This window comes from Argentina anserina, chromosome 1 (assembly GCF_933775445.1).
Source record: "Argentina anserina chromosome 1, drPotAnse1.1, whole genome shotgun sequence".
Lineage (NCBI taxonomy): Eukaryota > Viridiplantae > Streptophyta > Magnoliopsida > Rosales > Rosaceae > Argentina > Argentina anserina.
In genome coordinates, this window is record NC_065872.1 from 985,659 (window position 1) to 999,020 (window position 13,362).

Sequence of the window (13,362 nt, forward strand, 5' to 3'; positions counted from 1 at the left end):
TCGAGACGCAATTATTTCGTGCCCTAACTGTCCTTGCCTCATCTGATTTTGTGATTCCAATTTTTTTGTTATTTTTAGCTGACATTTGAGATTCGTGTTTGTTAAGAGATCACCATCATGTCATTCATGATTTCATTATGAGCCCACAAATGATATTTGGGTTATATACAGAGCATGTCCATCAAGGGTTTTGCTATGATGAAATGAATCACCATCAGCAATGTACCATGTAGGACATTGTTGAAGGGTTTATCTATAGCAGTTTACTACAATTGTTTGTGTAATATGATAGAGGCTTAGAGTATGATATAAACAAAATGATATCATACTCTTAGCATTGCTGTTTCTCATCCATTTTCATCAGCTCTTTGTAACATCTCTATCAATCTAGAGAAAACCAAAGATCTTCTTAGTTTGAGCGACAAAGTACGTATGACACAATGTACACATATTAAAGTTTATGTGGATGTTTTAATGTACAACTATACGGTAAAAAGCGAATAACACAATGCATACAACCACACATACTAACATTTAAGTGAATGATAAAAACGTGTTACCATCTTTAACAATCGTTATCGTAGTAAAGTTTAAGTATTCGATGTACTAGTGGATTTCTGATCAAGTTGAGTCGCATAATCCACAAACCGATCATAGATGATCGGACTTTTCTAATTGATCGCTGTGAACCTCTAAATTCATGTCCTAAAATGGTCGACAGAGAAATGATGATGGTTCATATTCTTGTTCCCAATAACTCTCGAGCACGTGTTGGTTTCCTTTGGTGTAACACCCGCACTGCCTCTGCCTCTTTATCTATCTTCCTCTCCTGGTTTTGCTTTGATCGCTACATTTTGGGACCGTGCCCTCCGCAAAAGCAACAGTGTCCGCTGAGACCGCAAAGCCACAGATCAAACCCAAAACCCAGATTTCATCATCAACAACAACTCACTTTGCTCTTATGGGAAAGAAGAGGCCACACTCGGATGATCACAACATCCCACCCTTTTCTCCTCCCCCTCCTTCTTCGGGTACCCTCAATTCTCTCTCTCTCTCTCTCTCTCTCTCTCTTCTTCACGATTTCTTTTGTGTTTGACAATGCTCTGAAAATGAACAACAAGATGAAAAGGAAGAAACTTTTACTGAAACAATAGGGAAAGATTGTGTCTTTGGTATGCCCTCCAGCAATTATGTGTGCTCTATCTTTGTTTTGGGGTCCTTGCGCAAACTGAGTTCAATTTGGTGTCTTAAGAGGTGAATGGTGTTGGTTTCTTGATCAAGTTTTGATCTTTTTCAATGTTGTGTGATGTGTGGTACTGTTTTCTTGGTTACTAGGCTCATTTGGGTTGATGGGTTTTCTTTGTTTCAGGATGTGAGTGTGGTCATCTCTAGTTCATGATTTACTTTAGTAATGGGGTTCTGTATGGTCATTAAAAATGGGTTCTTGTTAGAAATTTTAGAATTAGAGTTAATTTTCTCATTTTCTGAAATGATCCGGTTCCTTAAACCCTTCATTAGACCAAGACCTCCGGTGGTTGAGCTTAATTTAATTTGAAGTGTTTTAGATATTGCACTCTTGTCTGATGTCAGAATTGACTTGTGTTACAGATTATGTGGTGACATCATTTTAAGATAAATGTCATATATTCCAGTAAGTGAAATTCTAATAATCAGGTTTCTCTTTGGGGTGTTGCAGACATCATTTCATGTTCTTCAGGAATGGAACTATTGTCCGAAGAGGTTAGCTAGCTGGTCCTTTCTCATTCATCTAGTCATTTGATTTCTGCTCTGAGTTGTTATCGTCATCTTGTTGTATGCTGCATTAAGCTCACATCTACAATGACCTGATATTGTTTTGTAGAAATTGCTCAGTGTCTCCCTAATTTATAATGGAAGACAAATAGTTATGACCCGATTGATATTGTTTAGTAGAGATTGCAGTCATTGCACAATGTCTTCCTAATCCATACTGGGAGAGAAAAAATTCTAATACATCTTTCAATTCTCCAACTTTCAGAAACATTTGCACTCGGTTGATTCTGGTAAACAACTAAAGCCTCTGTCATCTGTACTGGATTCTACTGGTACTTCTTTGAAGCTACTACATGCCCACCCTTCTGCTGCACAACATCATCAGAGCCTTGGCCGATCAACGTTTTTTAAACGTTCACGTCATTACTATGCCCATCAATACTCTCGTCGTAACTTGGGCAATGTTGTTAATGCATCAACTTCTCGTGGAAAAGTTACTCCTTCACGTGAAGAAAAACTCTCTTATAAGTTAGCTACTCAATGCAGCTCTGACTCTGGACGTCACTCAGGTCTCTTTTCTGTTGTGCTCCTTTATAATCTTCATTTCTTCAGTAGCATTACATCTACAATTCCCTTTCAAGAAAAAAAAACATCTACAATTTGGTCACATTTATTCTTGCATTAATTTTTCCTTTCATTTTTTCTCAGAAATTAAGGATAAACCCTTTTGCCGGCCAGCCAGAATCAGGTCTAGTTACTTGGTAATGGATGCTACCTCGGCTAATCCAATGAAGATGTTATGTGGGATTTGTCAGAAGCCATTAAGGCGCAAACCTTATTTTCTTGGGATCACACCGTCGTCTTCTGAAGTCTCTGTTGTGGCAGTTTTAGTTTGCGGCCATGTTTACCATGCTGATTGTTTGGAGCAGAAAACAAGTTTTGAAGACAGACGCGACCCTCCCTGTCCTTTGTGTGTTGGGCTGTTGCCCAAGATCGAAGATTCAAGAGGGCAGGTTTAGAGAAGTTGGTATTTGGGGGATTTGCAAGAATCCTTTTCAGGCTGAGCCTGGTATCTTGATGAGTTCATGTCATCTTTGGATAATCTCTGGCAAGTTGGCAACTTTTATCTGCGGCCATATCTGTCGTGCAGACTATTCTGAGCATAATACAAGTTTCAAAAATAGTTCAAACCCTACCCTGCTCATTGTTGTGTACAGCACGCAGTTGTAAACTTGTAATGTGTAAAGCTGTCAACCGTGCACCATTAATAGCTCGATACTGATTATCTAGATTAGAAGATCCACAACTAGATAGAAACATTGAAACTGTTGGTTCAGGTTCTATTGAGTACTTACTGACTGTTATAAATTTCTAGCAGATTATAGCAACTTTCATGCAAGTAACAAGATCCAGCTCATATCATTATTTGGATGCCTATGGTTAATAGACTTGCAATTTTCCTGTTACAGGATTTCTGTAGGTCTTACGGTATTGTCATTACATATTTCATCAAAATTCAAACGCAATATATGGTTGTAAAACTAAACTCAAGGACAAATAGTTGTATGCGAACCATAAACCAAATATATCTGTTTGTAATCCATAGTCCATAGATTGAGTTCTTTTCACATCCTAAAAAACATGGGTTATGAAATGACTTTAATTTTGCCCCCCAATACCATACACTTTTGGTCACCTAAACTTTGCAGATTTTCCCATTTGCCTTCTACTAAATTTAACTTTTGTACAGAAACTGCAAAGTATTATCTCTTACTCTTTTACTCATACGTAAGATCTCAGTCATCTCACCCGTCAACGACTCCATCAAATTGTACGATGCAGGAGGGTCATCTTGAATAGAGATACATTGTGAAGGAGGGTATTCCTTGAAGTTCCAAACCTTAGTAAACATGTAGGTCAATACCACTAAATGGTCATCATGAAACACAAAGCTACTATACCAATGCTCATCATCATCTAGCTTTTTCCATGACAGGGTCTTCGGCTCCATGTTTATAGTATGATAGCTGTCTACGATAATTCACTACCACAACGAAGTTCTTATTGCAAGATGGGTTGGACGAAATGATAGCTTGAGAAACTGAACTATCATATGTGTTGTTAGGAAGGGTCTGTCTGCCTCCGTACCTAACAAACACACATTTAACTGTCCGGGCATCCAAATTAGACCGCTGATGTGGTGGAAGATGAACAAAAACAACACAACCGAAAACACGGGTAAGAAGATTATGAAAAGAAGGTAATGAGACATGAGATGCAAGCACCTCATAGGGAACTTTCCCTTGAATGACACGAGATGGAAGACGATTAATGAGGTGAGCGGAAGTAATGACAGCATCACCCCAAAGGTATTTAGGCATATGAGCACTAAAAAGAATACACCGAGCCATATCAAGTAAATGACGATTTTTTCTTTCAGAAACCCTATTTTACTCAAGTGTGTAAGGACACGTTGTTTGATGAACAATTCTGTGTGTGTTAAAGAACTCCTGAAAGACATGATTCACATATTCCCCCCTATTATCAGAACAAAGAACTCGAATGGTGACATTATATTGTGTTTGAACAGAGACATGGAAAGCACGAAAAGCTGGAAAAACCTCATCTTTATTTTTAAGAAGAACAATCCATACACAGATCGATCCTATATATAGCCTAAGCTAACCACAAATTACTCTGTGATTCACGCCGACACCTATGAGCTGTTAAACGTCGACATCGGCTTGCTGAAGTTCATGGTGGTTGTTTTGTTGAATATGTCGAGGTTCCCAAAGCTTTGGAAGGCCTCTCTAGTGCCCGAAGCACCGGGGACGGTGACATTGGGGAGGAGCCACGGTGGTAAGCGAGCGGAGGAGTGCATGGTTAAGTGTGAGGCAGACGGTGATAGAGATGAGGTGAAGGCAAAGTAGTTTATAATAGAATTTTGGCGGGTAGAGAGTGGGAGGTGCGTGTTGAAGCAATTTGAAGCTCTATATATAGAGACGAATAAAAGGGTAGAATCTCCTTAGGAAATATGGAAACATAATCCTACGTAATTAGGGAAAATGTACTTTCCTTATCCAACTAATTAAATTAGAATAATATTCAACTAGTAGATGGTGGCTTTTTTTTTCTGGGATCAATGATGGTGATCTCAAATAACTTATATAGTATAGCGCATGGACTACATATTTTTACACGTGTGATGTATCTCTATCGAACGACGTCGTCTTGTATTTGAAGCCCTGGTTTGGTCTCCACTCCCCTCAGTTTGCAGGTGCAGCAAAACAGTCCAGAATCACAAAGGCTTGTTTGAGCGCACACCTTCAATTCCAGTGTGACAAAGATATTAACAGGCTTTGAAAGCCCTCCGATACAAAATGAAGAACTGAAACTCAAGCTAAGACGCTCCCAGTCAGTATTCAATCCTTACCCTTTGAAATTACTAGGAGATTAGAGCAGTAATGCAATCTAGCTCATATCACTTGCAGGAGGCCTATAAATAATAAAATTTCAACTTTCTATACATCAAATGTTTTGCATGTCTATGATCTCTCCTGCTACAGGCTTTCGATCTGTCCATACACACATACACAATTCATCAAGAAATTCAAACGCTATATATGGTTATAACTAAACTCAAGAACAAATAATCTATGAGCTCGAAGCCTCGAACCATAAAAAACCTAATTATCTGTTTGATGTTGCACCTACATTCCTACTAAAAAACTGACCCTCAAAGATGATGAAAGTACAGCAGTTCTCTTGAGTAACTTGCACAAACCTAAGAGCCTGCCTTGCATGTCGCTTTATTATGTCCTGTTTCCTTGCAGTTTGAGCAATTAACTTCCTTTTTGGCCACACCCTTTGTTTTCTTTGGTTTTTCCTTGTCATGGGGTTGTGGCCTGGAGAAGGAAGGAGGAAGTACAGTCCCTGCCTCTGGGTCAGTTTTATCACTATCCAAAGGCTTGGAAGGCACCACCACTGGGGTTATGGATTTCGAATAAGTTGAATGAAAGTTGTCAACTTTATAACATCTTGAACAAAAATCATATGCGTTCCTACCCGTGCAGTTGAAAACAGCAATAACATGGCAGCAAGGCATCCCAGAAGCATTCCAAACCAAACAACTACACTCTCTTTTGTCAAGATCCACAACATTAATGGAATCATTGTGAACCTCAAATAGTGTATCAGTTGAAAATAATACCTTAAGGCGACTTGCTTGTAGAATTTTTTCTTGCAGTTTTTCCTCCTTGGATGGTGTAAGTTGTGTAGACCAGGTGCTTGAATCAGTTCGACGAGTGTCTAACAATTCCATTAGCTTTGAGCTCAACACTTCTATCTTCCGTATTATGGGCAATGTTTGCAGTTCTACTATCCAGTTGGCATACATCTCTGCAACATCGACAGTAATATGATTGTAGTGCTCACCTTTGAAAAATACATTTGTCCAACATTCTTGTTCAATTTCGACGACCCAGTCATAAGCTTGTGATGAAACCTGTTTGATTTGATCCAGAAAATACTTGAAACCATCAAGTCTGAGTGACTGGGCGGCAGCCACGAAACAAGTTAGCAAAGAACCCTTCCCATCTCCATGAAATGGGGGCTTCAAGATTTTCTTGAAGCTTCTCAGAAGGTGGTGCATAGAGTAGCCATGGTTGGCATTTTCAAATACCCCAGTAACTAATTTTTTCAGTCCTTTCTCTCTATCAAAAACAATAGTTAAGGACTGTGTGGTCGAAACAGACGATCTTACTTGCTCCAAGAACCAATGCCAGTTATCATCATTCTCCTTGTCTACTATTGCAAATGCAACCGGGAACGCACCATCATCTCCATCCAAAGCAGTAGCTGCAATAAATGTCTCGTGGTATTTTGATTTTAAGGACATAGAATCAAGAAAAAGAATAGGTCGACAACCATTCTGAAAGCCATGTATAGATGCATGAAAGCTAATAAAGAGACGTTGGAACCTCCCATCATCACCAGTGAAAAGCCCAATATTACTACCAGGATTTGCCTCTGCCATCTTCTCACAAAACCAAGGTAACTGGTTGTAAGCTTCTTTATAAGAACCCACAAGTTGTTCCTTTGCATCTTCAATTCCACGCCGTACTTGATTATAGTTCACCGTAATTCCAAAGTCCTGAACAATGCTACTGACAATTTCTTTCGGCTTCAGATGTGGGTTATCAGTTAGTCTGTCTTTAATGATACCAACCAACCAATGTTTTTTTGGATGATAAAATTTCCAGGTTTCCCTATCACATGTATGTCTTTTCTCCATCTTCTTTACCACAAACTTTTCCATAGATGAGTCCCAGGATGCTTGAATTCTCCAAGAACAGGCTTCAGCTATACATATACAACTTGCACGGTTAGTATCATTCTTCTTAAACTTATACATAAATCGATTTGCAACGGCATATTTTTGCAGTATATCACGAAATTCTTGAACACTTCGGAACTCATGTCCAACCCCAGTGATACCATCTTTCCACAATGTGACCAACTCTTCAGATAGAACATCATTTGATGGGCCTAGAATGGCCTCATTATGGTCAATGCTATTAAATGGCACAATCTCTTCTTCCTGATCCTCATTGTGAGTTTCTGGAGTAGCTTTAAAGTTCAGAGTATTCTTCTTCCTGGACATGAATTTTCTTTCATCCCCAATATCCTCGTTGATAGAAACAATGGTAGGGCCATCTGGACCAATTTTCCATGCAGCAGTGCGCCTTCGCTTCTTCACAGTATCAGCAGGGGTACAGTCCATATCAATTATGTCCAAGCTGTGGCCACTTGCATCAGCAGCAACAGAAATAGCACCGTTTGGACCGGAACTATTAACATCAGAAGGAGCGGAGTCCATACCATTTATGCGGATGCTTGCATCAGCAGCAAGAGGGATGAAACCTGTTGGAATGGAAGTAGTAGCATCTGCAGGATCAGTAAGGGCAGAAAATATGTGAGAGCTGTGAGCTGCTCCACTTGGGTTTTGAGTCCATTCATCAGCAGATAGATTAGAGCCTTCTTGTTGTGGAACTGGAAGAGGGGAAGGGATATCTGGAGTATTATTTGAAGCAGCAGGAACAACTGTGGTATTAACATCACTTGCTGCAATTGGTGAATTTACTGCAACAGGATGATTAGCATCAGTGTGAAATACAACAGCTGAAGTACCGCAGGCAGCAAAAGGAGTCACAGAGTCTGCCAGTTTTATCCCACATGCCCTGCAAATCATTAATTTATCCTATCAGTGCAAGAAACTTTTTGCAACTTGCTGCAATCACCAGTCAACGTTCTTCATCATACAACATAGAGAAAATGTCATAATTTATTTTTAAAAATCCATGAATCGTGATATCAATGACCTCTTTTAAACTGATTTAGCAGTAAAATTAAATAATGCAGATGCAGGTAAACATATAATAAAGATGATACCTTTTTAGTGTGTTTAAGGCTTCGTCAGCATTGAAACCAGCATTTCCCATGACAAAAACATCGGCAGTTACCACATTTCCATGGAACTCATACATCCTTTTCAAGTCCTTATCATTAGATAATGTAATGAGAGTTCGCCTATTTCCAGGGAGAAAATACTTGATGCACAGAGATCTATACTCTAAATTGCACATTTCAGCTAACTTCAACTTCAGATCATCAAATAAGGTTTCATGATTGATATCTACTGCATGCGCTTCTCCTCCCATATAGGACATGGTTCCATCATCCTTCCTGACGAATTCACCACCACACTGGCAGATTAAGATAAGTTTTGCTCTCACCATCACACTGAACTTACAACCATAATTCAAGAATGAGAAACTCAGATAAAAACATATGACATTCGCAATTCAGCTTCTAAAACTATCTAAGATCACGACAATCCAATAAAAACTAAACCAGCCATGTTTGCAACTGCCAGTTAATTCTGTTATCTAACAATGCAGTCATTAATCAAAAGTATTTGTATCTAACAACACATTAATATTAACACAATCTATAACAAACACAAAGCAAACTCACTTCAAAACCTTAATGGGAGCACACAGTAGAGAAGTGTCAACATGTTTAATACAATTCCAGCAGATGGGTTATCATCCTTGATCAAAATACATCAAACTGATGCCAGACTCTAAAAATGGAAGTGCTTTTTCATATTGAGTCAAAGCAAATCAAAGTCAACATGATCATCTAATGCAAAATTAAACAAAGCAAGAACCTTTTCCCAGATATAGGCAATGAATATCCAAATTCCAAGACCCTGGCTTTGATCACTACACTATTTACTGATTCACTAGTTACATGAAATTGAATTGTTACCAGCAAAGAATTAAACTTTAGGGTTTTGGGAGAGAGAGAAGAGAAAAGGGTTTACCTGGAGAGGAGGTACAAAGGTGTGATACCGCAATGGAGGGAAACCCTAGAATTTGGGGCCTTCTGGAAATAAGAATAAAAGAGGAGGACGATGCAAAGGGTCGATTAGACACGAAAGTTATAGAATTGGGGCTGAAGGAAAAAAGTCAAAGTTCAGTTGGTTTGGGCCACAATGTAATGACTTGGGTCAGAGTCACTCTCCCATATTTTTATTCTTTTGAGTTTTGAATATAGAACGAAAACGATCACAACTTAGTAGGTTGAGATTTTGTTTATCCTACTTATTAGAGTTTATTAGATATATGTGTTCAGATTCTTTTTTCCTCTCTTTTATTAAATAAATAAATAAAAGTTTATTAATTTATGCCGGAATCAAAAGACATGGTCTGGGTCACTCTCTGATTTTCTTTTGTCATGTGCCTAAAAATATAGAATTCATTTGTCGGCCAAAGATCGGAGACGGCCTAATAATGATAATATTACAAAATGTGATGAAGTTGATATTAATCCTCATAAACAACTAAGCAATTATTTGTATATAAATACTTCACCATGGATTTGGAACAATCCACAAGGGTTTGTTGCGACAACTAAAATGTCGCAATTCTTCACCAAACGACTTTATTACACATTTTTCACCATATGACGTCATCACGCTGTCCACTTTTGCTTCCTTGAGGTCGTATCTTACGTAATTCATTTTCTTCGTTCCGTAGTAGATAGAGTTCTTTTCACATCCTAAAAAGCATAGGTTTGGCAATGACGTCAAATGCCAATCAGCAGGATGATTGCTACTAAAGTAATTCTCAAACAAAAATAAACATTGGTCTTCTAAACTTGGCAGAGTTTCCCATTTGCCTTCTGCTAAATTCAACTTTCCCACACAAAACTTCAAATTCTGAAAGCTACCATCTTCTCCCCCACTTTTTCCCAGACGTAAGATCTCACCCGTAAGTGATTCCATCAAATAATAGGTATATCCTTTGTTGGCAGCAGAGCGTCTAATGGGGGTGCGTTTTGAAGGAGGGTATACCTTGAAGTTCCAAACTTTAGTTACTCCCCTGTACGCCTCCGATGCAACTAAATGGTCATCACGAAACACAAGGCATCCGTTATGAGAACGCATACCATCATCTAATATTTTCCAGGACGCATCTTCGTCTCCATGTTTATAGTAGGCTAGTCTACCACCATATTCAACTACCACCACAAAGTTCTTGTTGCGAGACGGGTTGGAGGAAATAATAGCTTTCGAAACTATTGTACATGATCTGTCGGGAAGGGCCCGTTCGCCTGGGATTGGAATGCTGGCTCTTGTAATCGGGTTAAAGACATGTCCTTTTAATTCTTTTGAATACACGTCTTCGTAAAACATGACAATCCATCAATATGATGAACCAACCATTCTGGCAAAAGAAAAGTAGTCACAGACGTGCCTAATTTTGTGCACCTTCTTGCCAATGGGATCAAACATTGAGGAAACTTGGTCGTGAAGCAAGAGGCAAGGAGTTCGAGGCAACGGAACGTAAGAGCTACAAGATGTTGCAGCGGCTCTCCAGGATTGACAGACGACTTTGAAAGATCGGATATGCCCGAAGCCGAGGATGTCAAATTCAGAAGGTATAAGCTTTATCAATATTGACTCTACAAGCTCATTGGGAAGCTTAGACCAATTCGCTTTTCTCTTTTTGGTAACCTTTTGTTTCAGCTCAACAATCTGATCATGTATTTTGTCCAAGTACTCAATGCACTTGGGCTCATTGATCTCCACCTCAGGTGTGCCCTCGGTCGTCAGTCTTATGAAATCTTCCGGCCGACTATCACCATCAACGGCAGACATGAGGCGCTTCATGGCTTCGTGAATCTTACGAGCTGCATCCACGCTAACTTCAGTACTCTCAAACAGATTGTCGTCCTCGGCCGTACGCGTTCCCTTCTCTGTTCTTCCCGAGTTCGCTTGGTCTGAAGAAGGCAAATCCATGTTAGGGGAAAGTATAGAACTATAGATAGAAGTGACTGCCCACTGCCCATTGGTTGTGGTTTGGGGATAATCAATGACCAGAACTCTTTTATGTATGGGAGTTATTAATGTATAGCTAGCCAATATATATTGAACCAAGTCTGGATAGTTTTTATGTTCACTTACCTACTTTGAGTCATAAATACCCCTAACCCTACTAGGATTAGAAACAGAGAATCCAATTAGTACTAGGGATAGTAATGAAAACAAAAAATCGATTGATGAAGACCAAGTTATTGAACCCCCAAAATCAATTTCTGCACTGCTTCGTCTTCTTTAGTCTGTGAAATTTGAATGTTAAAGAGCGATTGTAGAGAAAGAACGAAAAAAGAACTAAGATAAGGTGATCGAATTGTTCTTAAACATGAACATCAGAACATATTAATCCTTAGATAGAACCACTCAATTCTACGTACGTACAAATACTACATCATGAATTAGGAACAATACGGCCATCTCTAAGATGTACATTTTCACTGAACGACCTTACCATGCTTTCTACATTCTGACAGATATGTACACCTTCAGGTTTAGGCCTATTACCATCAACAGCGGACATGAAGCTCTTCACGGCTTCCCGACGGCCGGCGTTATTTGTCTCTTTCTTTCTTCCATCGGCGCTTCGTCTGTCTTCTTTCTTTTGTCTTTTCTGAATATAGGGCAAAATAAAGAGAGAAGTGAGTGCCCACTGCCCATCGGTTGTGGTTTAGGGATATCGATCGATCTAATACCCTGAAATCCTGAATGATGACCAGAACTATATAGAGCCAAACTTGGATAGTTTTTTAAGTTCCGATCACCCTAACCCTACTTGGTAAGAAACATGAGTGTACCCCACTACCCCTAAGTATTAGCAGACGTCCTTGATTACTAATCCAATTAGAACCACCCTACTCTTAACAATATCCTACCTGAGACAAATATATAGGGTGTGTTAATAGAGAAAATGAGTGTGTTAATATCCCCACCCTACTGTATACGTATTCTACAAATGTGTTGTTTTGTATGTTAAGAGTTGTGTGTTTCTTCTTTTCGTCAGAGCCTCTATTTATATAGGCTCGTCTCCACTCCCTGACTCCCTAGTTTGTGGGTGCAGTAGACTGGCCTTGGTACGTTCCTTTAAATAAAAATATATATTTAGAATTTGAGAGTTGGCCTTGATCCCTTAGTTTGAAGCTTCTTATTCTTCTCTCCTTCTCGTAAGGTGATTAGGTGATGAAGATTCTCAGATTCTGCTTCTTTGATATTACTGATAAATAAGGTTTGCTTCAACAGTGCGTATATACGTGATTTAGTCCAAAGCCAGCATTGTTGGTTTTTTTTTTAATCGGGTGCTTGGTGGGATGTTGTGAATCATTGGAATTTTTGCAAGTTTGTTGCCAATAGCCCATAGTTAACTTCTTCATCAATCATGATATTCATCTGCGAGATTGCATCCTTCATTGTTGTAACGATGCTGATAACATATAATAGAGTGGACGTCAAACCAAGGAACACGAAGTATGAACTAAAGTTGAAATAGTACCGGCTGCATTTTACCTCAAAGAAAAAACAGTACTTGAAAAACTTTGGAGAAGGAACCAGCTAGGAAACTTCATATATATTTCATCATCCTTCTTCCTTCTGCCATCTTAATTCACCTTCAAGAGGGTCTTCTCAATCAGCTATCATCACTCATTAGAAGCTACTTGTTTTGGCCTTTAAGTTCTGAAGAAGCAAAAACGTACTGGATAGTCCTTTCTGAGATATAGTGAAAGTCCTTTAACTTCAAGCAAAAACCCTATCCTGTTTAGAGTTTAGACACCGGTGTACATCATAACATTCACATCAGAAATAATTATTGGAAGTACATAAAACTTGCTCTTGCTGGGTATTTTCCACAATGGAAGTTCATGACATTTGTTTATCTTTCTTAAGAAACAAACACATATAATTATTTGGTTGCGGCCCTTCTAAAGATCAAATGCGGTGTCTGCATGTGACTTCTTTCTTCAAGAAGATCAAGAATGATGAGAACTTGGAATCATACGCATCATATTGAATTATCCAATACTTAATTATTCGCATCTTATGATCATTACCAACTCTTGCTTTCTATTTCATCAACCATATCCTCTTAGCTTGAAGTAATAATCTTCCTCTCTTATTCACTGTTGCACGTCAATTCCTACCGAGGTTTTCTATCTGAAATTCGGAATCTACCC

At 38.9% G+C, this 13,362-nt stretch overlaps 2 protein-coding genes across 2 annotated transcripts; one reads left to right on the forward strand and one right to left on the reverse strand.

The window, feature by feature from the left end:
- Nucleotides 1–724: 724 nt before the first annotated feature.
- LOC126791684 (uncharacterized) lies at nt 725–3,218 on the forward strand. Its single transcript, XM_050518152.1, has 4 exons — nt 725–1,031; nt 1,697–1,740; nt 2,018–2,321; nt 2,461–3,218. The coding sequence occupies exons 1-4, from the start codon at nt 962–964 to the stop codon at nt 2,769–2,771; spliced, it is 729 nt and encodes a 242-aa protein (XP_050374109.1). The 5' UTR covers nt 725–961; the 3' UTR covers nt 2,772–3,218.
- A 2,045-nt stretch (nt 3,219–5,263) lies between these two features.
- On the reverse strand, nt 5,264–9,182 carry LOC126788018 (uncharacterized). The gene is made up of 3 exons (XM_050513972.1): nt 9,140–9,182; nt 8,203–8,496; nt 5,264–7,991 (listed from the first exon to the last, which is right to left on the reverse strand). Exons 2-3 carry the CDS (start codon nt 8,478–8,480, stop codon nt 5,537–5,539), a joined length of 2,733 nt encoding a protein of 910 aa, XP_050369929.1. The 5' UTR covers nt 8,481–8,496; nt 9,140–9,182; the 3' UTR covers nt 5,264–5,536.
- Between the last annotated feature and the right edge of the window lie 4,180 nt (nt 9,183–13,362).